The 26,477-nt window shown below is 41.3% G+C and overlaps 1 protein-coding gene across 2 annotated transcripts in view; it reads right to left on the reverse strand.

The window, feature by feature from the left end:
- The window catches only part of gabbr1a (gamma-aminobutyric acid type B receptor subunit 1a), a 48,750-nt gene that overhangs the window by 12,087 nt on the left and 10,186 nt on the right, over positions 1-26,477 (reverse strand). For both annotated transcript variants that reach the window (XM_021560477.3, XM_090198013.1), the window contains 13 exons: positions 26,092-26,109; positions 21,015-21,175; positions 10,362-10,496; positions 8,708-8,878; positions 7,938-8,039; positions 7,594-7,659; positions 7,026-7,217; positions 6,156-6,401; positions 5,847-5,910; positions 4,945-5,022; positions 1,669-1,819; positions 1,044-1,176; positions 638-754 (listed from right to left, as the gene is read on the reverse strand). In XM_021560477.3, coding sequence (XP_021416152.1) covers positions 638-754; positions 1,044-1,176; positions 1,669-1,819; positions 4,945-5,022; positions 5,847-5,910; positions 6,156-6,401; positions 7,026-7,217; positions 7,594-7,659; positions 7,938-8,039; positions 8,708-8,878; positions 10,362-10,496; positions 21,015-21,175; positions 26,092-26,109 — 1,634 coding nt within the window. The remainder of the gene's footprint in view (positions 1-637; positions 755-1,043; positions 1,177-1,668; positions 1,820-4,944; positions 5,023-5,846; positions 5,911-6,155; positions 6,402-7,025; positions 7,218-7,593; positions 7,660-7,937; positions 8,040-8,707; positions 8,879-10,361; positions 10,497-21,014; positions 21,176-26,091; positions 26,110-26,477) is intronic.

Here is a 26,477-nt window from a genome sequence, read left to right on the forward strand (position 1 = left end):
CTCTCATTCTCCTGATTAGGTCTTAGAAGAATTCCCACAACACATCACACACTCGCAGTGTCTCGCTAGCTTCAGCACACACTATCTTAGAAAGGACACACACATGCATGCGTAATCAAGCCGATAGTGTGAGCATCACGGGTAAGAGTGAGTGAGTGTGTGTGAAGGTATCTCTCTGTATGAGTGTGAGTGAGTGGGTGTGTCTGTGTGCGAGTGCATGCATTTGTGTGCGTGTACGTGTGTCTGTGTGACTCCTGTCTGTTTCAAGCCTGTCGTACGCTGCTCTACTCTACTTTACTCTACAGTACTCTATTCTACGGTATTCTACTCTGCTCTACTCTACTGTACTCAACTGTACTCTATTTTACTCGACTCTACTGTACTCGACTCTACTGTACTCGACTCTACTGTACTCGACTCTACTGTACTCGACTCTACTGTACTCGACTCTACTGTACTCGACTCTACTGTACTGCAGTATATCCCACAGTAGAGGATATACAGAGATACTTTAACATGCAGAGCAAAGCACATCCCCCAGCGGCTTATGTATTTTTTATCTGCCAACACCACACATTCAGTACTGTAGACTCTGGAGCTTCCCTGTTCCCTCCTCTGGCCCTCCTAAAAGGCTTACCTTCCTCTTCTCCTTCTTCTCCTCCTTCTTTGTGAAGAGATTGTGTACCCACCAAATCTTAGTGAACATGCTGCCATATGCCAGACTGAAGCCCAGGCCGAGCAGCCACAGACGGAACTAGACCGAGAGGGAGAGAGAGAGATTTTGTTGATTCAATATTTAACTTTTTTATGCTTTGGCAATGCAAATGCAATTTGTATTATGCCAATAAAGCAACAACTGAATTGATAATGAGAGAGAGAGAGAGAGAGAGAGAGAGAGCGAGTGAGAGCGAGAGCGAGAGAGAGATAGAATATGAGAAACAGAGGCAGAGAGAGAAATAATTTCCCCTGACAAGCCATCACAGCACATCCCTCTACTCTAGCACCAGAAGAACAACCCATTCCCACGGCTTTAGCTGCGTTACCTGACAGACCACAGGGAACTGGGACCTGTGGATGTGGTGTCCGTCGATCCCCAGGGGAAACACAGCAGCCAGGGCCATCATACAACCCACTGCCGTCATGTTGTTCAGGTAGGGCTGGGAGTTCTGGATGTACCTGGCACAACACACACAAAGAGGGTATGAAGAAAGGCCAGAGAATATAGACAGAAACCCACAAAGGGACTGTTTCACGTGCACTGTCCGTAACACTGCATTGGAACTACTTGTCACAACAGCATCAAAACAATGTCATAAACGTGGCATATTTTGTCACTGAATGCAAAGTGACAAGGCATTCTGCATGGATTGGAAACAGTAATGCCAAAGGTCGACATAGACGTGACTATCACTTGCCCACAGCCATCTGAAGACCTACAAGCAGGACCCACCAGGAAGACAGTCATACTCGACCCAGCGTGATGATGATGAATTGTTGATGATGAATTGCTAGCTATTTTTCTAGCTGTAATCTTTTTTTAATTGAACCTTTAACCAGGCAAGTCAGTTAAGAACACATTCTTATGTACAATGACGGCCTACGATGACTGTGTTGCTTAAATGTGCGAGATAAATTCCCTCTGGAGGGGAAATAAAGTTATAATCTTACCGGACGTTGCTGTTGTAGATGTTGAAGGTCAGACAGACGATGCCCAGCAGGATGCCCAGACCAGCGAAGACAGACACAGCAGCAAACAGCTTCTGAGAGAGGTACCTAAACTCCTCAATGACTATCGTCGAGTCAGCCGGGGGCCCGGCACCTGAACAGAGAGAGAGATAAAGAGCGAGAGAGAGCGAGAGAGAGAAAGAAAGAAAGAGGCAGGGCAGAGGTTAGTCCATCCATGCCTTAAAGAGACAGACAGACTACTGTACTGTACTTGATGTCACTCAGAACAGAACTGGGCAAAAGGACAATTATGTTTTGAATTAAGATCAAAATCAGAATTTGAACAGGGAGGGCACTACGCTCAGTAACCTCTACAGACACCAACCTAAAGGATCAAATGAAATTGGCACAATCAATTTACACAGTAACCAATGATTTAATTCAATGACCAAGAAGGTACAGAAATTGAGAATAAACAAGGACAGATGTGGAAATCAGGACGTGTTCACCCTAAATATCTCAAAACATGTGCATAACTAAAAAGTAACCAAAAAATAAGCATTGGTTCTTTCAAGGTAGGAGATGGTTGAAAGTGCAGCTGACTGACTTTATCTGTCTCTGATTTCTCTCTGTATCCTCCTGTCTGTCTAAATCCAGCTCTGCCTGCAGATCCTGACAGCTTCTCGGGGTGTGGGTGTCACTGTGTCCTTATGTAAGGGCGGTGACAGTGACATGGACTTGTGTCAGTGTGTGGTGACGTGTCCATGTCAGGAAGAGGGTGACACAGTGTCGAGCCCCAGGGGTGTCACAATACCAGGGCGCCCACATTTGGTTTGACGGTTTCAGCGATATCACACCACTGACTTGCCTAAAGTGACATCTGAGACATCCTGTCTAAGAACAGAGTAACGGCTGTGAGAAGATGGGTGTGTTCCTGTGTGCATTGATGAGAGAGCGAGCACTGTCCTGTCAGCTGATGTGTTTGCACTGTTTAAACCTTCCTCCGTCCTTGATCAAGGAATCAGGACAGGGTGTTGCCATGGAGACCAAGCTCTGTAACAGTTGCCACAGTGATTAGGAAGACAGCTGAGCTGAAGTGGTTGTTAGGGGCGACCGTGAAGAGAGAAAGTGACGGAGTAATTCAACAAGGGGTCACCTCCGTTACCTCTAGAACAAACTAAACTCACCTCAATTACCTCTAGAACAAACTAAACTCACCTCAATTACCTCTAGAACAAACTAAACTCACCTCCGTTACCTCAAGAACAAACTAAACTCACCTCCGTTACCTCTAGAACAAACTAAACTCACCTCAATTACCTCTAGAACAAACTAAACTCCCTTCCGTTACCTCAAGAACAAACTAAACTCACCTCCGTTACCTCAAGAACAAACTAAACTCACCTCAATTACCTCTAGAACAAACTAAACTCACCTCCGTTACCTCTAGAACAAACTAAACTCACCTCAATTACCTCAAGAACAAACTAAACTCACCTCCATTACCTCAAGAACAAACTAAACTCACCTCCGTTACCTCAAGAACAAACTAAACTCACCTCCGTTACCTCAAGAACAAACTAAACTCACCTCCGTTACCTCAAGAACAAACTAAACTCACCTCCGTTACCTCAAGAACAAACTAAACTCACCTCCGTTACCTCAAGAACAAACTAAACTCACCTCCGTTACCTCAAGAACAAACTCACCTCCGTTACCTCAAGAACAAACTCACCTCCGTTACCTCAAGAACAAACTCACCTCCGTTACCTCAAGAACAAACTAAACTCACCTCCGTTACCTCAAGAACAAACTAAACTCACCTCCGTTACCCCAAGAACAAACTAAACTCACCTCCGTTACCCCAAGAACAAACTAAACTCACCTCCGTCATCTCTATAGCAAAAAACAAAACTGTCACCTCTATAGCAAACTAAACTCCCCTCCGTCACCTCTATAACAAATAACCTCAACTCTCCAACTGGTTACAGACATCGGTTCAATGTCTAGTTTTGATTTATATTTGACTGAGTTGTCAACTAATGTGAATTCAACATGAAATCAACAAAGAATTTCCCCATTGGATTTAGGATCAAAGTTGGGTGAAAAAATGTTGATGACTTTTTGATTCAGCGTCATAACGTTTTTTGTTGTTGAAATGACGTGGAAAATGACCAACCAGTTTTGCCCATTGGGCTGCGACTCGCCAGTAATCTTGACTCACCTCTGTTACTGTACACACTTAGAATAAAAGGTGCCATCTAAAATCTAAAAGGGTTATTTGGCTGTCCACAGAGGCTTCTACATGGAACCCAAAATGGTTGAAACCAAAAAGGGTTTTTACATGGAACCTAAAAAGGTTCTCCAATAGGGACAGCTGAAGAACCCTTTAGAACCCTTTTTCTAAGAGTGTGCGGGTCAACTAATCTTAACACTGTCACCTCTATAGCAAACTAACCTCTATCACACTCCAGAAAACTAGACTCCCCTCCATCACCTCTGGAACAAACCATCCTCACCTCTGTAAACCTACATCACACCAAGCTCACTCCTGTCACACTACAGAACAGTAAGACCCCCAAACTCAGCCCTACAGTAAGTCGGCCTTGTGAAGGACAGAGATAGATACAGGTCACCATATAGTCGTCTCTGATTGGACCCATTGGCCCCGCTCCCCTCGGAGGCTAAGCTAAGCCTTGGAAACAAATCGTTTCCTTAAAAGTCTACAACGGTGCCCTCTCTCTGGACTCCCAGCATGCACGATTGATTAGCGGTGCAGTAATTCTGAGCCCAGGCACAAGTGTGTCACCTCTCAAGGGAGGGCTGGGCCGGTAAACAACTGAACTACAACATTTGTCTTGGTGTGGCTGAAGAAAATCGACAGTAACAGCATTTCTCTGCAGACAGTGTCACGCTCTGTGGCTGTGGTGGATGTTGAACTTTCCTAAAGTGAAGAAGTGTAGGTGGGGTCAGGCTTTCCTGACTGCCATGGTCTGGCCACTGGGCTGTGGGTGTAAACTAATTCTGGGTGAAGGAGGATGAGGGTCCAAATGATTGCTTTTAAAGCCAGAAGTGGTGATTTGTCTGACATGGAAATGATGGATGGAGGCATCGCGGGCTTAGAGAAAGAGAAGGCGTAACAGTAGGTCTAATGTGAGGGGAACGAGATAGATGGTTACATAGATGACTCACAGTGAGACAGTCACACACACACCCACAGAGAGAGAGAGACATACACAGGAAGCCTGACAAAGACAAACGTAATCAACTCTGCCTCACCTATCCACACATCGTTGCCGAACCAGGAGAGATTCTTCTGAGAGCTGTCGTAGTATCCAATCTTCTTATAACTGCCTCCTACACAGCGAGAGGGAGAAGATAGTTCAATTAACATCTTCTCAGATCCTCTTTCTTTCCAGCCTACATAATGTCCTTGGGTCATGAAGGGTTCAAACGACAACAAGCAAAAGAAACACTTTGAAAAAGAACGACAGATCAAAACATCATTATGAAAAGAAGGCTACGGAAGTGCACGGCAGAACATTTCAGATCCACAAATAGAGAGAAAGAGGGAAGAGGGGAAAAAGTGGAACGAAGAGATCGAGACGACACAGAGAGAGGTACCGACACAGAGCTACCACAGGGAAAGAAAGACAGAGGGAGAGAATGAATATGTGGCATCCTTAACCATGAATACTGACGAGAATAATTCACAAATTCAAGTCAAGGCTTTCAATGTATTAACCCAATTACCCCACCTCGTCACTAGCACGGCAGCACGCGAAATGCCACCGAGTGCAGGCAGGCAGAAGTAGGATTATTATTTTTCGTTATCCATTAGGGCTCCAAAAAAAACAGAGGTACACAATAATATGCCACTTTAGCTTCGGTCCAGGCCTCTTCCAATTAGACTGAAAGCTTGACTCGACACATTTAGAAATAAACCCAATTTGCCTGTCCAAAAAACCCCGCTTTGCTCTCAAATCAACACGGGTGAGAGCGGAGGGAAAGTAAGAACAGCTTCAGCAGACAGCCTTGATCTGGACTGGCTGACATTCAATCGCTCCCCAACCGAATGTCAATGATTCTTTCTCATTTAAACAACAAAAAAAAAACTACTGTAGGATATCCAGAACAAGGAAAGTCTGAAATATGGTTGAAATGGTGACAGATGACTTTACCTTGCAGTTGCTCAATAAGGGTCATCGCCATCCTGGAACCCTGGGCATCAAACACCACATGGCCCTGAAGGAGAAGAAAAGTGCTACATCAAGTCAGAAATCTACTGTCTTCCATTCAGACTTATTGAATGAGCCAATACATACATTACACACGTGTGTTAATCCTCCAACCAGGGTTGGACTACCTGGACTTGTATAATAAGAAACACTCATTTGCGTTTTCCATTGCAAAAGGTTTTCAAACATTTTGTGCCCTAATGAACATGGCCCTAGTATATTCTACTGGATGGTCCTCCCTCCTGTACTCACAGACACGCCTTCAAATGAGCTGGTGTTGAGGGCGCGGTAGATCTCTGCTGTGATGTCATGGTTGTTGTAGTTGAAGTCCTCCAGCCTGCGGCCTTTGGCCTTCAGAGGGGCCACAGTCTTGTTGAGGGCCAGGGCCAGGGCCCAGACAGCGTCGTAGGCCAGAGGGGCCTCCTGGAAGCCCCCTGTCTCTTCCGGGTTCTTACCCCCCAGCCGGTTCATCAACGCCCCCAGGAACTCCTGAGAGGTCTGATTGGACCAGACATCGGGAAGGTTGATATATGAGCGTCACCATTCGTGTGGCTTTCAAACGGAATTATTGTCCACCAAACTCATTAGTATGACATTTCTATAATTAGAATCACTATGTTAGTTGCATTAGGGTCAACTTATATTTAGGCATATTACTAGTTACGTATTACTAGCCTTTGAAATCAAACGGTACTGTACTTAGTTCAGGGCTAAGACAGCTTTTACGCCAGCTTTTTGGGGCTAGCCAATCACAGAGTTCCATTGTCACCTAAGTTGAATATTTATGAGGGATAGCCCTGGGCCAGGGACATTTATTTCATATAAATGTCTAAGTATGTGTCTCTGCCCTGGGCTAAGAAACATGTGGTGTGGAAAAGCCTAATGTTCCCCTAGAGTGTACTATTGCAGAAGCACATCAAGCCGCTGCTCTGCAGGTAGAGGAAGGTATATGAAGATAATCAGCAGCTAAGCTGGCAGCGTGTGAAATTGAAGGGACGACATGACCAGATGGAGAGCAGATGTTGCTCACCACGTTGGAATGCGGATCATAATCAATAACCTTACATGGACTTGGGGGACCTGATCCTGGATCAGTATGAGATCCGGCCCAGATGTTCTCACCAGGTTGGAGGCTCCGCGGACGGTCTCGGGGTTGAGCATGACGATCTCCGTGGTAACGTGGCCCTCCACCGCCTCTGTCATGTTCTCGATGGTGCAGTTGATGGACGGGTCTTTGATCTTGAACCAGTTGTCAGCATACCAACCAATCAGAAACCACACATATTTCTTCCCATACAGTTTCTCCTTAAATACCTAGAGGATGGAGGGAGAGAGTTGGAGGGAGAGAGTTGGAGGGAGAGAGTTGGAGGGAGAGAGGGGAGAGAAAGCGAAAGAGAGAGAAAATAGGAAAAAAGTGAAGGGCAGAGAGAGAGAGAGAGAGAAACATTTGGAAAATAGACAGAAAAGAAGAAGATGAAACACTTAAATTGTCTGTTAAATGATTCTTAATTACACAGAAATATTATTTGCTTCTCAAGGCTACATCATCACCACAGTACAAATTAGAATTAAATAAAAATGGTAATTTGTTCAGACAGAGGTTCAAGATACAATAGAGATCAATAACTACAAATAGCCTGATGATTTAATGCTCAACATAACTTGAGGTCAAACAATGAAAAACACTCACCTCGCAAAACACTTTCCTGGCTTCCGTCTCATAGAAGAGCCCCACAATGATTCTGGCATCCTGACGCTATTCAATGACAGGAAGCGCAATGATTTAAGCCATGGTAATGAAAATACATTCGCATAGTTCAATAATAATGATACAAGCCTTTACACTTTGACTATTCCAATTCTATGGTACAACCTCGGCTAACTCGGCACTTCACAGCCTGGCAGTTGGTAGTGCTAATTAGCCTCCTGTATTCATTTCCTGTATTAAATCACCTCACTTCGCTAACAGGCGCAGCTGTGAGCAGGGGAGAGCAACAGCAGCCCCCCCCCCCATTGAATATTTCATCAAAGCACCTTGAGGTTCTTGACAGCGACAGCCGGGTCGGTGAGGAAGCTCTGTCTCACACTGATCTCAATCCCAGCCTCCTTCACCCTCTGCTCCAGATCATCTAGAGTCTATATGAGAGAAGAAGAGAGAGGGTAGATAGAAAGAGAGAAGGAAGAGAGAACAGAGAAGGAAAGACAAAAGAGAGAAGGGATGGGGAAGATTGAAAGAGAGGGGGGGGGGGGTTGAGATTGAAAGAAAGATGGAAGGGGTGAGAAAATGAGAAAGGAAAGGCACAAGAAATTGAAATGGACCAAGAAAGAAGAGAGTAAAAGAGGAAAGAGATAATAAAGGACAGAGGGAGAGAAAGAGAAAGATCATTTGAGAGAGAGAGGTGGGAAAAGAGAGAAAAACGAGAGGCAGAAAGAAGGGGAGATGATAAAGAGGGAAAAGACGTAGGGAAAGAGGAGCGATAGAGTTAACCTCCATTAGAGGAAAGAACCCAAGTGCCACATCATCCACCCGGTTGCTCACCACCAATATTCCAACAAATCCACGATCAATTGTGGGATTGAATACTTAAAAGACTGTCATACTGCATATAAGTCCCACGTACGCACACACCCACTCCCACACACTCATTTGCTCATTAAGATGAGGGAGAGTCACTGAAGAGGAGACTGTGGAAGAAAGAGAGAAAGAGACAGACAGAGTGAAAGACAGAGAGAGAGACAGAGCGATAGAAAGAGAGCGAGAGAGAGACATAGAGAGAAGAGATAGACGGAGAGAGTGTACTGACCGAAGTGAAGACCTCTGTGGTCTGCTGGATGGTAGCGATCTTTGTCCACTTCCACTTCTGGAAGAGGCGTACCCTGGTGGGGTTGTGGAGGGTGGCCGAGGGGTGGGTGCGGAAGAAGGTGGGGAAGCGGTTCCTGTTGGACAAGGCTGGAGAGCTGGAGCCATAGGACAGCTGAGAAAGAGAGAGGGAGATAAACATTTAAAACACTACACAGCCAGGCAATATACAGTCCTAATGTATTCCGTACCAATGCAACTTATTGCACTGATTTCAATTGAAGTAAGAGGCGAAGGGGGTCTCATGTTCTATATCTATCATGACTTTGGTTTCGGTGTTCAGAGCATCGGCACCCTGACATCAGGGAATGAGAGAAGAAGAAGGTAGAGAGAGACCTGATGATAAATGTCAAATGTCAAACGTCATGTACAATATCGAGTCCCAGCGTAAACAAATGTCCTGGTGTATGTAGAGGTAGTGGAGCCCCCAATACATGGACAGCAGACAATACATGTAGAGTAGAATGGAGTTTGCCAGCTCACAATTGAGTGCAGTCAGGGGGACAATGGTATCAGCCTGTGGAAAACAGCTCCAGCATTAGGGGTGACACACACACGGGAGAATGAAATTGAAGGAAATGGAGCAAAGCGGCGGGGCACAGGGGCTCATAAAACACCACTTTGCAGGAAGCAGAAGAGAAGTACTCCAATGTGCTTTTTTCACGACCTGAAACACTAGCCTCAAAATGAGTTGGTTCAGGGTCGTGTTCATTATGCACCAAATGGACTATAACAGGAAGGGATTAACTGGATTTGTCCAACAAGAAAGACACATTTTTGTTTTCCGTTGCTAAATGTTTGACCTTTTTTCTTGTATTGGGTCAATGAGATTGGCTCTAAATGTAGACTGAGTTGCTACACTAGGCTTTGGGAGATCCGAATACAGCCGACAATTGGAGCACCCAGAAGTCCCTTGATTCTGGTCTGTTTGGTCCTTGGCTCTATTCCCTCTCTGATAGGCTTGTTTGACATGCAGAGAGATACTCCTCCTGAGGGTTGAACAGAGACAGAAATAAGTGTGTGGCGATTGGTGGTGGTATACACTCTCTCACTAAAGAGCCAGATCCCTTTTTATATATATATACACACACACACACACACACACACACACACACACACACACACACACACACACACACACACACATATATATATATATATATATATATATATATATATATATATGTGTGTGTGTGTGTGTGTGTGTGTGTGTGTGTGTGTGTGAGGGAGGGAGGGAGGGAGGGAGGGAGGGAGGAGGTCGGGGGGAGACAGCTAGAGTGGGAACAAGGAGGCTGAGAGGAAGAGAACAGAGGAAATCAAGCAGACAGGCCCAGGGCACTAGTTGCTGACAAGTGGAGGGAGTGAAGAGAAAAACAAAAAGAGATAGAGCTTTTAATGAAGGAGAGAAAAGGATAGATAGGGAGATTTCATTTGTTCACAATTAATTACTTGGCTAAAAAGGTTGACTAAAGTTTAAGGTTGATTATTAGATGACGAGAGAGAGAGAGAGAGAGAGAGAGAGAGAGAGAGAGAGAGAGAGAGAGAGAGAGAGAGAGAGAGAGAAGAATGGGACACACACACACACAGTAGCTACCCACCACTATGAGGTTCCACATGCGAGCAGCCTCTGCTACCAGTGTGGATACGGAGCTGCAGCCGGGCATCAGGACTGTCTTGATGGGCTCTGTGTAGAGCAGATCATAGAGCAACTTGGTGGACTCCCCTGGGTCACACTAAGAGAGAGAGAAAGAGGAACAGGGGGAAAATGGAGGGAGGGGAGATGGGGGAGATGGTGGGAAATAAAAGGGGAGACAGATGTGAGGGAGAGAGGGGGAGATGAAGGGAGAAAGAGAGGGAGGAAAAAGAGGAGGAAGATTAGGAGAGAAATAGGGGGAAAGAGAGGAAGAGAAGAGGGGTGAGATATGTGGGAGAGAAAGTGAAGGGGTGGGTAGAGAACAGGGGTAGAGAGAGAGGGAGAGGGAGAAGGGAAGAAAGAAGAATATCAGAAAGAGAAGAACAGAACAGCGATCGATATTCAGCCTTATCGAGCGTCATTATAAAAGTGGGAAAAGATGGCCAGAGAGAGAGTTAAATCGACCACGCTGTCCAAAAAGGGACAGGAAGAAAATATGACTGCACAAAGAGGGAGGGAGAGATCACAAACAGAACACAATCAAAGCCTCGAATGAATGTAAAATAAGCTTGAGTTGGTCCAATCATGAACAAATGATCCATCACAGGTCTGTCAACAAGGTTTTGAATAAACCATCCCTATTCCAGTCCTCAATAGGGCCCGATCTAAATCAGCCTGACACGTTTAATGGTGATTTACTGTGGAGGGGGAGAGAGAGGAAACAGAACTCCCATGCATTGCAGTTGAGGTCACAAGCAATCTGGTTGTGGAAAACTGACTTAACAACGGACCTTATGGGCCCTGATTTGTGTGTTGGTTTGTCTCCATTTGTTTTCCGAGATGGAAATAGCGCACTCAAGAAGCAAATGTGTTGGATGCAAAAATTGCCTGTTGATTTCAATGATGGTTGTTTGACTGTTAAAAACGTTGTTGTCTAATGCTACTGTCTCTAGATTGTAGGATGTAATCTAGATATCATGACACCACCAAGTCCAATTGATCACAACGGAAGAGAAAGTGACGTTTTGCTATCCTGTCCCATCTGATAACGTGTCAGGCGGTCATAACCTTTTCTCTGCCCTAGAGAACTACTGGAGATGCCGGCATTTACAACAACAAAAATAGATGTCAAATTTGCAGTTTGACAAGTAAAATAGCCGTTTTCACATTGAGCTTAAATTTCACGTGAAACCACATTTCCACGTACATTAAATGTAGATGTTAGCACCACCTCTTCACATGTGAGGAGAATAACATGTTTTCACCTCACATGTGAATTGCAGTTTGACGTGTGAAATTTTGCGGTTCACATGTGAAAACTTTCACGTGAGAATAGGATGTGCCGCTTGACATATGAAAAACATTCCTATGTGAAAATCACACTTGCATTTTCACATGTGAAAAACAGTGACACTTGTAAAAATCTCATTTGCATTTTCATATTTGAAAATAGTTTAACGTGTGATTGTTTTTCATGACCTTGCAATTCCACATCTAAAGAGACCATCTAATTTGCAGTTTCATATGTAAGAATACTCCACATTTACTCCAATGTTTGTAAACAAAGTAAATGTAAACAAACACTGTATAGCCTAAAAACATAGATAAAACTATCATTTTGATGGATGGTCAGTACTTGCATCCATAGCGTAGCCTATGGATATAAGAGTGGTTGCATTTCTCCAGCTCCAACCCTCAGCTGTTTACCGAAACTGTGGCAAGGAGAACACTTTGTTAATGTTTGAATTAAGGACTGCCACTTTAAACACTTCTAATTGAGTAACAGCGTTGTTACATGGTGCAATCCTCTAGTGCAGGGGTAGGCAACCCTGTTCCTGGAGTGCTGCAGGATTTTGTTCTAACTTGGCACCACATCGGAACCAACTGAGCTAATTGATCATTTCAGTGATTGCCTAAATTCAACACACCTGGTCTTCCAGGTTGGTTAAATCAAAAAATCTAAATCAAATCCAATTTTATTTGTCACATACACATGTTTAGCAGATGTTAATGCGAGTGTAGCGAAATGCTTGTGCTTCTAGTTCCGACAGTGCAGTAATAACCAACGAGTAATCTAACCTAACAATTTCACAACAACTACCTTATACACACAAGGGTAAAGGGATGAAGAATATGTACATAAAAATATATGAATGGGTGATGGTACAGAACGGCATAGGCAAGATGCAGTAGTATCGAGTACAGTATATACATATGAGATGAGTAATGGGTATGCAAACATATAAAAGTGGCATTGTTTAAAGTGGCTAGTGATACATGTATTACATAAAGATGGCAAGATGCCGTAGATGGTATAGAGTACAGTATATACATATGAAATGAGTAATGTAGGGTATGTAAACATTATATTAAGTAGCATTGTTTAAAGTGGCTAGTGATACATTTTTTACATCAATTAAACATGAAGCGCCTGCGGCATTCCAGGACCAGGGTTGTCTAACCCTGCTCTAGGGAGTGAGCTACGTTTGTGCCATATGAAGCAAAACGTCTGTAGTCCAGAACAACATTCTTAGTATTACAAACAAAAAGAATGATATTGAATGCATTACATAAACCCTAAACTATTGATAGCCAAACAAAATCATGTTTAAATGCGAAAGCCAATGAAATGTAAATGAATGCAAAATAATAGTTTTCAGTTTAAAAAAATTATGATAATGCAATTAAATAAAATGCCTCCCTCTTCCCTGACATTTTCCCGATCTTTGGTTATGTTACTCTGGTCTTTGCTTTCCCTGCCTTTTTTCCAGTTGCAAATTCATTACAGATACAAAGCACCCTACTGTTGGTTTGCCTCTGAAGTTAAGCAGCGTCAGTCCCTGGATGGGAGACCAGATGTAGCTGGAAGTGGGAATTAAAAATAAATTATAAGGGGAAAAACACATTCACACGAAATGAAACATGAAACATGAAACTTCACACGTGTCCGAAAACCATGAGTTTTGTTTTTGTAAGGGGATGTATAACCCTCCTCTTTTCCACACACACACATGCACTGTCTGTGGTGCTGAAACGGTGCAACCCAATATTAGTGTCAGAGTTAGCATTACTTCGATACTACTCCAGCATCCAATCTATCCGCCCATCAGACTTTGATGAGCGACCAATCCCACAGAAAGAATAGGAGAAGAAGCCACATATGCTGATCTGCTTTATTCTCTTTAATTGCATTCAGATTGAATAATATAAAAGAAGTGTGAATATATAAGAGGACCAGTAGGATCTTATGTCTTATCTCAAGTCACTGTGAATTTCTAAATCTCCCCCTGTAATTAAATCTTGAGTACCACTTGAGTCGTGGTGTTAAATGGTGCATACATGAATGTGATAGACGTGTGTGCGTCCATGCATGCGTGTGAGATGGTCCACATGCATGCTCGTGCACTGTGTGGAAATCTTAATAATTTTGGTCCCTGATTGAGTCCTATCATGTTTCAGCCACCAATTAAAGTAGAAATTATAGATTTTTAAAATTTAATTTAACCCTTATTTTACCAGGTAAGTTGACTGAGAACACACTCTCATTTACAGTAACGACCTGGGGGATAGTTACAGGAGAGGAGGGGGATGAATGAGCCAATAGGAAGCTGGGGATGATTAGGTGGCCGTGATGGTGTGAAGGCCAGATTGGGAATTTAGCCAGGACGCAGGGCTTAACACCCCTACTCTTACAATAAGTGCCATTGGATCTTTAGTGACAACAGATTCAGGACACCCGTTTAAAGTCCCATCCGAAAAACGGCACCCCTACACAGAGAGCACCTCATCACGCCATTTCTCTACCTCTGTCTCCCTCCACCACAGTTAATAATTGATCAAAGTTATCAGTCTCCGCTTTGATATAACCATGGCAACGGTCTAGAAAGGGTGAGTGGTGTGTGTGTATAGATCGCAATGTGCTGTAAATAGTCTAATGTTCTCTCCCTACACTGCCACAAACAAACAAGCAGATTTTTATTTTTTTTTGATTTTTATTGAACCTTTATTTAACTAGGCAAGTCAGTTACAGTGGCAAGAAAAAGTATGTGAACCGTTTGGAATTACCTGTATTTCTGCATGAATTGGTCATCAAATTTGATTTGATCTTTATCTAAGTCACAACAATAGACAAACATAGGTGTGCTTAAACTAATAACACACAAATTATTGTATTTCTGTTGTCGATATTGAATACATAATTTAAACATTCACAGTGTCGGTTGGAAAAAGTATGTGAACCCCTAGGCTAATGACTTTTCCAAAAGCTAATTGGAGTCTGGAGTCAGGAGTCAGCTAACCTGGAGTCCAATCAATGAGACGAGATTGGAAATGTTGGTTAGAGCTGCCTTGCCCTATAAAAAACACTCACAAAATGTTAGTTTGCTATTCACAAGAAGCATTACCTGATGTGAACCATGCCTCGAACAAAAGAGATCTCAATTAAGAATTGTTGACTTGCATAAAGCTGGAAAGGGTTACAAAAGTATCTCTAAAAGCCTTGATGTTCATCAGTCCACGGTAAGACAAATGGTCTATAAATGGAGAAAGTTCAGCACTGTTGCTACTCTACCTAGGAGTGGCCGTCCTGCAAAGATGACTGCAAGAGCACAGTGCAGAATGCTCAATGAGGTTAAGAAGAATCCTAGAGTGTCAGCTAAAGTCTTACAGAAATATTTGGAACATGCTAACATCTCTGTTGATGAGTCGACAAAACATTGCTGCACGTCTGAAGTTTGCAAAAGTGCACCTGGATGTTCCACAGCGCTACTGGCAAAATATTATGTGGACAGATTCAACTAAAGTTGTGTTGTTTGGAAGGAACACACAACACTGTGTGGAGAAGAAAAGGTACAGCACACCAACATCAACACCTCATCCCAACTGTAAAGTATGGTGGGGTTGCTTTGGTGCCTCGGGGCCTGGACAGCAAACGGAAAAATGAATTCCCAAGTTTATCAAGACATTTTGCAGGAGAATGTTAGGCTATCTGTCCGCCAATTGAAACTGAACAGAAGTTGGCTGATGCAACAGGACAATGACCCAAAACACAGAAGTAAATCAGCAACAGAATGGCTTCAACAGAAAGAAATATGCCTTCTGGAGTGACCCAGGCAGTGTCCTGACCTCAACCCGATTGAGATGCAGTGGCATGACCTCAAGAGAGTAGTTCACACCAGATATCCCAAGAATATTGCTGAACTGAAACGGTTCAGTAAGAGAAATGGTCCAAAATTCCTCCTGACTGTTGTGCAGGTCTGGTCCGCAACTACAGAAAACGTTTGGTTGAGGTTATTGCAGACAAAGTAGGGTCAACCAGTTATTAAATCCAAGGATTCACATACTTTCCCCACCCTGCACTGTGAATGTTTACATGTTGTGTTCAATAAAGACATGAAAACGTATAATTGTTTGTGTTATTAGTTTAAGCAGACTGTGTTTGTCTATTGTTGTGACCTAGATGAAGGTCAGATAACATTTTATGACAAATTTATGCAGAAATCCAAGTATTTCCAAAGGGTTGACATACTTTTTTCTTGCCACTGTAAGAACAAGGTCTTATTTTACAATGACGGCCTACCGGGGAACAGTGGCTTAAGTGCCTTGTTCAGGAGCAGAATGACAGATTTTTACCTTGTCAGCTCGGGGATTCGATCCAGCAACCTTTCAGTTACTGGCTCTAACCAACTAGGCTACTTGCCGCACTGAAAGCCAGACATATGCCGCATTGCAAATAAACGGTGTTAGTGTTGAAGTTCATCTACACTAAAGTCTTCTTGATATTTCATTATTCAGCGTCTAATTATGTCATGTTATATTTGATGAGTCATCCCTCCTTTTTTTTACCTAAGGCAAACGGATCACACTTTGAAAGCTTCACTGGAACTATTGTGACCTTTACAGTAGATGAACACATCCTATTATTGAACATCATTATACATTCAAGCCAAGACCACTGTATGAGCACGTCTTCATTTTTGATATTATAAAGCAATTAAGAAGACAAGCAATTGGATGATGGTGATTCTTATTTCTAAATCTCATGCTCAAACAGAGTGTGAGCTATGATTGCCTGGGTGATGTTTGGTAACTGACCAAAAAAAGCTGTTGATTGGATAATAACTGAAAGTAAATAGTAGCCGTATTCAATTCCATCTCCTATAATTTCACTCTTAATGCCATAAGCTGCTCATTAATATTACAGCCAGGTGTGAAGCGTTCACAATCCACTGATCGTCAAAGTGATCATCAAACCCAACTGTAATTAGCAATAACTGTACACTAGCACGCACCTGCAGGCTACATTCAAGAAAGTCTCACTGTCTGACATGTTCATTGATTTGGTTCTAGTCATGTATTGGTCTGTCACAAAGGTGTAAATCTATTGGTTTGTCAAAACAAAAAGAGAACCATAAATCAACCAATGGGTGATATTAATTCCATAAATTCCGGAATTCTAGATTTTAGAATATATTGTATTCTATGGCCAGTACCATTGATTCACAAAGCTGTTTCAAGTTAAATGGTATGTATAGTCAGTATATTTTATATGTCCACAACCTAACGTCATGTTTTGTATATGATTTTTAAACCCTGAATCTCGACATGTATACATCAACCATATCTATTCATCCATATTATTATCTAATTGAAAGGAGAAAAAATATGAAGCCTGTTTGCTTCAATGGTAACTGTGTTGCCATGCCAACTTTCCTCTCCCCTATTCTTTACAATGGGATTCCATTGCAGAGCCTTTTACACCAATCAGAACAAAGCGAGCGCTGCTCCCTAACCAGTCACAGCACAGTTAACTGTTTCATGCCCGGGTGTAGTGGAGGCATCTGTCCTGTAGTATGATTGATATGGAAACCCAGTGGGAAGGATGGCTGTGTGTTAAAGCTAATGAGGTGATGTGTCTTAAAAATACCAATGTCTATATATCAAGAACAATGTCTATATGTCAATACCAATGTCTATATATCAAGACCAATGTCTCTATATCAAGACCAATGTCTATATATCAATACCAATGTCTATATGTCAAGACCAATGTCTATATGTCAAGACCAATGTCTATATGTCAAGACCAATGTCTATATGTCAAGACCAATGTCTATATATCAAGACCAATGTCTATATGTCTATATATCAAGACCAATGTCTATATGTCTATATATCAGGACCAATGTCTATATGTCAAGACCAATGTCTATATGTCAAGACCAATGTCTATATGTCAAGACCAATGTCTATATATCAAGACCAATGTCTATATGTCTATATATCAGGACCAATGTCTATATGTCAAGACCAATGTCTATATATCAAGACCAATGCATATATGTCAAGACCAATATCTATATGTCAAGACCAATGTCTATATGTCAAGACCAATGTCTATATGTCAAGACCAATGTCTATATGTCAAGACCAATGTCTATATATCAAGACCAATGTCTATATGTCAAGACCAATGTCTATATGTCAAGACCAATGTCTATATGTCAAGACCAATGTCTATATGTCAAGACCAATGTCTATATATCAAGACCAATGTCTATATGTCAAGACCAATGTCTATATGTCTATATATCAGGACCAATGTCTATATGTCAAGACCAATGTCTATATATCAAGACCAATGTCTATATATCAAGACCAATGTCTATATGTCTATATGTCAAGACCAATGTCTATATGTCAAGACCAATGTCTATATGTCAAGACCAATGTCTATATGTCAAGACCAATGTCTATATGTCTATATATCAGGACCAATGTCTATATGTCAAGACCAATGTCTATATGTCAAGACCAATGTCTATATATCAAGACCAATGCATATATATCAAGACCAATGTCTATGTCAAGACCAATGTCTATTTGTCAAGACCAATGTATATATGTCTATATGTCAAGACCAATGTCTATATATCAAGACCAATGTCTATATATCAAGACCAATGTCTATGTCTATATGTCAAAACCAATGTCTATGTCTATATGTCAAGACCAATGTCTATATGTCAAGACCAATGTCTATATGTCAAGACCAATGTCTATATGTCAAGACCAATGTCTATATATCAAGACCAATGTCTATATATCAAGACCAATGTCTATATGTCTATATGTCAAGACCAATGTCTATATGTCAAGACCAATGTCTATATGTCAAGACCAATGTCTATATATCAAGACCAATGTCTATATATCAAGAACAATGTCTATATGTCAAGACCAATGTCTATATGTCAAGACCAATGTATATATGTCAAGACCAATGTCTATATATCAAGACCAATGTCTATATGTCAAGACCAATGTCTATATGTCAAGACCAATGTCTATATATCAAGACCAATGTCTATATGTCTATATATCAGGACCAATGTCTATATGTCAAGACCAATGTCTATATATCAAGACCAATGTCTATATATCAAGACCAATGTCTATATGTCTATATGTCAAGACCAATGTCTATATGTCAAGACCAATGTCTATATATCAAGACCAATGTCTATATGTCTATATATCAGGACCAATGTCTATATGTCAAGACCAATGTCTATATGTCAAGACCAATGTCTATATGTCAAGACCAATGTCTATATGTCAAGACCAATGTCTATATATCAAGACCAATGCATATATATCAAGACCAATGTCTATATGTCAAGACCAATGTCTATTTGTCAAGACCAATGTCTATATGTCTATGTCAAGACCAATGTCTATATATCAAGACCAATGTCTATATATCAAGACCAATGTCTATATATCAAGACCAATGTCTATGTCTATATGTCAAGACCAATGTCTATGTCTATATGTCAAGACCAATGTCTATATGTCTATATGTCAAGACCAATGTCTATATGTCTATATGTCAAGACCAATGTCTATATGTCAAGACCAATGTCTATATGTCAAGACCAATGTCTATATGTCAAGACCAATGTCTATATATCAAGACCAATGTCTATATGTCTATATGTCAAGACCAATGTCTATATGTCAAGACCAATGTCTATATGTCAAGACCAATGTCTATATATCAAGACCAATGTCTATATGTCTATATGTCAAGACCAATGTCTATATGTCAAGACCAATGTCTATATGTCAAGACCAATGTCTATATGTCAAGACCAATGTCTATATGTCAAGACCAATGTCTATATGTCTATATGTCAAGACCAATGTCTATATGTCAAGACCAATGTCTATATGTCAAGACCAATGTCTATATGTCAAGACCAATGTCTATATGTCAAGACCAATGTCTATATGTCAAGACCAATGTCTATATATCAAGACCAATGTCTATATGTCAAGACCAAGATCAATCAAAAAAATCAATGTATTAAATAATGATGCTCTAAACTTAGTGTCTAATGCCGTAATTCAATCTGAACCATATTTAGGTTTTGCTATTTGTCACCATATGTCAAGACCATCGTCTATATGTCAAGACCAATGTCTGTCTGTATGTCAAAGCACAAGGGACATTTCTTCAGTGGACAGAATGCCACTGCAGAGGTCTCCTGGGGATAAGATGTCACATATAGCTGACCATCACTGACCCATTTGACCACTAGCTGACCACTAAGCTCCAGTGACTAACCAGGAAATGATAGAGCCAAATATTAGTGCTATTAAATTAACAAAACACCCGCTGCTTGTCTCTCATCAATCATTCATCATATAGGCATTTTCAAATGTCAGCACTATACACTCACTACACATCTATATGTTTCCCACTGTTCCTGCCCCAGTTATTGCCTCCCACTTCGTAATTTAGCAGCTAGCTGATGCTTTGTGACTGTCCGCTGACGCTGTCCTTGGTGCTGAATTGCAGCAAGCCAATATCAGTGTCTGACTTGGCATTAGTTTAGTTTATCGTCCACCACAATAAAATCGGGGAGGCGACTGTGGATCGGTCTCTGTCCATTCGTACATTAGCCACATGCAATATCTCAGACAGCACTAGGCCGATTTTGACGAGATTTGGGTCTTTCTATTTTGACGACAATGATGCGTCTTGCCATAGAGATCCCGCATTTACAAAATTACACTAATTGGCCTAAAGCCGGAGCTATGGTAATTAACTGAAATGTGTTAATTGCGAGATTTATCTCAATTGGCCCAAGGGGGACGCTGCATCTTTTGTGGGGGATGACATGTTTACTGTTGCCTTGTTTTTTTTAAATGAAATGGGCAAATGTGCAACAATTCTAAAAGGGGTAATATAATTTGGCTTTTGGTACATAACTCCCTTGACAATATTAAATAAGTATGCTGCTGAGTTGTTACATTACTGTACCCACCTGCTACAAGGGCAATACATTCAAATAAGTATGCCTGCTGGAAATCAATATCATGTTGGCAAGTTTTAACAATGTATAGAGACATATGTAAAGAAGAAAGGCTGTAACTGAAATAGAAATTAAGTGTTCATGTATTTAATATTACATGGACACAAACTGGTCTAATTTAATTTCAACTGGTCTAGAGACTTGTGAAAAACCAAGATAAAGTTGTATTCTCTTCTGATTATGTGACTATCACTTTTTAACTACAACAATGGATCTATTTGATCCAAAAATCTACTCACCATACTGTCATAGTATATCAGCTCCAGTTCGTAATCCGGCAGAATATCCGTCCGGTTGTTTACCAGATCCAAAGCCATCTGCGCAGAGGGGAGACATGCTTGGCCGCCCGGCCAACCGCCGCTCATGGGGAAGAGAGCTCCGATGTAGAGTTTCTTCTTGCCTAGGGACGGGCACGGCCAAGAGAGGAGAAGTAAGGTGAGCGATGCTCGAAGTGCAATATGGCCGGACGCAACACTCGATAATTGCCGCAGACTTTTTCCAATTACCGCCATGGTCAGGTAATTTGAATTGAAGCGATATCCGAATGTTGCAGTGGAGTTGCGTTCGTATTAGAATAATAGGAGATTATGTTGTAATTAAAAGTTTAGAGAGCCTCGAGGTGAATTTGCAAAGAATCGCAATAGCATTTCATTGCAAGAATTTTGCGCTCTCCAAAAAGTGGATTCACGTGTTCGCCTCGCTAACATACAGTGAATGATTGTTAGAAAAAAAATAAGAAATAGCCTAGCTCGCCTGCTCTTATATTATTTCAGTGGACTAATGGTTTCGATTTATAATTTGTCCGTGCAGAGGTCCATGATATACAATCTAAATAGTTAATGTTTTTATCAACGTTGAATGTTGGATTTATAAATATGGTATAACTTGTTTGGAAACCACTTTTGCCTCCTTTTGTCGTTCAGCAGGCAGAGTTCAATAATTCCAAAACCTAAGATGAAGTGTTCAATTAATTGGGTTCAGCAAATAAGTTGAATGGTTTTGTTCCAGGTGCTGTAAAAGCTCATGAGGTAGGATAGTTTCCCTTTCCGTCGCGATTGAGAATATTGGACAGACATTAAAATAATGCTATTCGGTTATTTCTAATGATTCATGATCACCATGATTTTGCACCGAAAGGTTTGCGCGCGCGACCAGTCCAGACGGCAGAAAATGAGCTCCGGGTTACGAATAGCGTTTGAATTGTCCTTATTCTCTGGTTAATAAAAGCAAAGCGCACTGTGCGTAATTTCAGGATTTTAAAATAATCTGTACGTGCAACGACCCGTATTTCCAATTGTAGAGGATGAAACGAAGTGTCCAGGAATGATACGCGAACGGTATATCATCCACTGCAGCAGAGGCTATGAGTGTGCGTCTGTGTGTGTGCATGTGTGTATGAGCGAGGACAACTGATGATATTTGCTAGTCGGTGAATGTGTAGAGACATCGAGAGAGCAAGTGAGACAGGGGGATGGTTAAGGGGGCACTATAAGCTGCAGTGCCTATTTACCAACTTTTGAATTGTGTGTGAGTGTGAGTGTGAGTGTGTGCGTGCGTGCGAGTGTGTGTGCGTGTGAGCGTGTGCGTGCGTGCGAGTGTGTGTGCGTGTGAGCGTGTGTGTGTGCAAAACATAGTTTCTACAATCAAAGAGTATTGGCACTCAGTATCTGTCACTCTCTAATTCATCTTTTGGGAGCAATAGATTATTCAAATCAATATATGACTAAGTTAACTTTATCTGGGAAAATAGAGGGTACACTGATATAAATCAAATATTTGAATATCAAATCAACATAGACTTTAGATTGAAAGTGAGCCAAATCGATTCTCAACCACATGAACCAATGAAAGAACATTCATTCACACAAGCCAATAGAAAGACCATAAAATGCATCAAGGGCTACTTTGATAAATCAGCAAAGCAGTGGGACCAGTCAGTGCATCAATTTCCCTGCTCTCCTTTTCCCTTCATTTAAGCTGACCTGGAGTCAGTCTGTGTGATATATAGCCAAGATCTGCTACTGTACAGGCTACAGCATACCTGCTGTTTGAACCATCTGTCCACTTTAATAAGGATCTGCCCCTTTTGTTCAATTTTGGCCTAAAATGACATACCAAATCTAACTGCCTGTAACTCAGGCCCTGAAGCAAGGATATGCGTGTTCTTGGTACCATTTGAAAGGAAACACTTTGAAGTTTGTGGAAATGTGAAAGGAATGTAGGAGAATATAACATAATAGATCTGGTAAAAGATAATACAAAGAAAAAAAAACTGTTCTTTTGTATTTTTTTTGTACCATCATCTTTGAAATGCAAGAGAAAGGCCATTGTGTATTATTCCAGCAAAACTGTAATTTAGATTTTGGCCACTAGATGGCAGCAGTGTATGTGCAAAGTTTTAGACTGGTCTAATGAACCATTGCATTTCTGTTCAAAATGTTGTATCAAGACTGCCCAAATGTTCCTAATTTGTTTATGAATAACTATTCATGTTCAAAACTGTGCACTCTCCTCAAACAATAGCATGGTATTCTTTCACTGTAATAGGTACTGAAAATTGGACAGCGCAGTTAGATTAACAAGAATTTAAGCTTTCTGCCAATATCAGATATGTCTATGTCCTGGGAAATGTTCTTGTTACTTACAACCTCATGCTAATCACATTAGCCTACGTTAGCTCAACCGTCCCGTGGAAGGTACACCGATCCCGAAGAGGTTTTAAAGCCTCCTCTCATTGCCCTTTAATCAGCCAATGCAGCACTGACCGCATACCAAATGCCACCCTATTCCCTATAAAGTAGAGCTCTGGTCAAAAGTAGTGTACTCTAAATAATAGGGTGCAATTTGGGACACAACCACCGTTTCACTCTCAGCTCTTAGACAGGGCTCTCATACCCCCAGTAGGCCAATATGAATAACAGAATTAGAACCAGCTATAATAGAATTATAGAATTAGTCAGAAAATGCTACCCTCCCATGACTCCACCTCTTCCACGGCTAAAATGTAACACTTGACTCATTGGCAACAGCTACTGGCACTCTGGGGACTAGAGAGTAAACCCAATGCTATAAATGCATTCCACCTTTGCTCAATAATTAGGCTGGTTTTAGGTTCTCTATGTAATATCACTGTATAAATACTCTTATTGTGCACTTTGAGATAGATTGTGTGATGGAGAAATAGCCACCTTCCTCCACCTCAGTACGATTACAGTGGAATGGATTTACTACAGAATTGCATCTGAATACAGTAATAGTCAATAGCAGACCCAAAGCTACTAACTGTTATTGAGTATACTTGGCAAAGGTGGCAATTCAACTCACAGCCCTTGTGTTGCCAGCCAGCACCATGCGTGTTCCAACCTCTAACCCACTGAGCCATCTGTAGCCCACAATGACGTAAAACTCCTCTGTCTCATAGATCACCTGTCTGAACTTCGCAGCATGCCATGTATTATTCACACCTGATATTTAAATGCTATTCCATTACGCGGCCGTCTATATGCCAGCAAACACCGAACAACACATAGTGGGGCAGACATTTGTCACAACAAGAGCACTCTGAAAAAACAACATTTTGAGTAGACGTTATGGCAAATAATATAATGCTAGTTCCAAATACTGCTAGCAACTCTCAGTTGGATTGCGTGCATGGTGCACATCGTAGAGTTTACTTAAAGGGGCAATCTGCTATTCAAACAAAAACAAAATCAAAGTGGTCACCTTGCCACTGGTTTTGGTAAATAACTGAGGGATGGGGCTGGAGAAATGTAACCACTCTCAAATCGATAGACAGAGCTATGGAAGCAGGGACTGACTACCCATGATATTACTACCCATGATATCATGTTTTTAGGCTATATAGTGTTTGTTTACAATTACATTGTTTATAAATAATGGAGTAAAACAAGATTATACTGTATTTTGGGTTCTGATGTGGTATGACATTTATAAGTGATATTCTTCAATAATCAATATAATACATGTACTGTATAAATCCAAAAGTGGATGTAGCAACTACATATTTCCCCTTTAACTCTGGTTAAATAATCTCCTCCTTATAAGGCACATCGTTAAAGAAAAGCTTCAAATTAAATCACGAAGCAGATTATAATTTTACGTTATTTTTGTACAGATCTGTGCTCGTATGTATGACTAAAATGTCGCCCACAGCGTTAGAAACTAAACGCTGTCGCAACACCTCTGCCAGAGCTATCTATTATATCAACTGTATCAGTGGTGGGATCCAGTGTGGTACAGGAATCCCTATTCTGGTTAACCTATAAGAACACAGGGCTTAAGATCACAGAAGAGAGAATGCTTTTTCTGACTTCCTCTGACTGCTGCTAACACACACCCACACACACACACCTCCACACACAGACACAGACAGGCCTGGGTGTTAACCTTTACCCAGCTGAGAAGGCAGTAAGTGGGTGTTGATACCACACTGAGTGAAAAGTGGAATGGAGAGAGAGAGAGAGAGAGAGAGAATGTGAGAGAGAGAGTGAATGAGAGATAACAGGAGAGAGTAAGCCTGGTTCACATTTCATGGAGATTTTGGAATAAAATTTGCTTTCTATGCACCGTTAGGACAGGTTGGCGCAGGAGAGGACTAAGTTGAAATGAGTGAGTAATGTTGTTGTTAATGGTTGATAATAATCATTAAATAATTATTAGTGATATTGTACGATCTGAAAGAGGAGTTGAAAAGTGTTACGCCAGTATTTTAAGACAGGCATATAATAGGTAGCCTCTTAAATTAAGCAATAATCTTCAACAAAAATGACAAACAAATAATCATCTTGTCAATGCCACAAGGACAACAACTATAACAACTTTTGTGTCATTTCTACTCTTGGCAAGGTAGCCTAGTGCTTAGAGCATTGTGCCAGTAACCGGAAGGTTGCTGGATTGAATCCCCGAGTTGACAAGGTAAAAATCTGTCTTTCTGCCTCTAAGCAAGGCAGTTAACCCACTGTTCCCTGGGTGCCGAAGACATGGATGTCGATTAAGGAAGCCCCCCTGCACCTCTCTGATTCAGAGGGGTTAGGATTAAAAGCAATAGACACATTTCAGTTGAACGCATTCAGTTGGACGATGTGGTGTTGACAAGATTATCATTTCCCTTTATCTAATTCGAATCAGTTTAAATCCTTCACCAGTAGAATTACTGGTCAGCAGAAGGCATCCTGCTCTAGAAATGATGTACCACTGCCCTCTTGTGCTTAACAGAAGCATTACAACTTTTTGCAACATTTGTTTCAGTAAGCTTTTACATTCATAGACAACCCAACCAAAACCAATCTCTCTTACCTTTGTAGTTTCTGTCATCTGTGGCAAGCAAATAGAAAAGACAAAATTACATTTGTTAATAGTCAAAATGATTTGGTGACTGGTAGCGTATGTTAATGCAACACTAACACTGTGTGATGTTTGTGAATTGTTTCATTCTTCATGGATTGATGCGCTATACGTGTTACTCATGACACATGTACAGTACTCCATGCTCCTTAAATTGAAATCAGTATGTAGGCCTGTAGACTACTTTTACTGTAGTCTGTATACCCTGTGGAAGTGACGGCCACTTCCGCTTCACTTCCGGGTCATGTCCCAAAATCTCTCTAATAGGCTTCAAAATTATATCACAAAATTAATTTAATATATATACAGTACCAGTCAAAAGTTTGGACACGCCAACT

Source organism: Oncorhynchus mykiss, chromosome 2 (assembly GCF_057628025.1).
Source record: "Oncorhynchus mykiss isolate SJ-2025 chromosome 2, ASM5762802v1, whole genome shotgun sequence".
Lineage (NCBI taxonomy): Eukaryota > Metazoa > Chordata > Actinopteri > Salmoniformes > Salmonidae > Oncorhynchus > Oncorhynchus mykiss.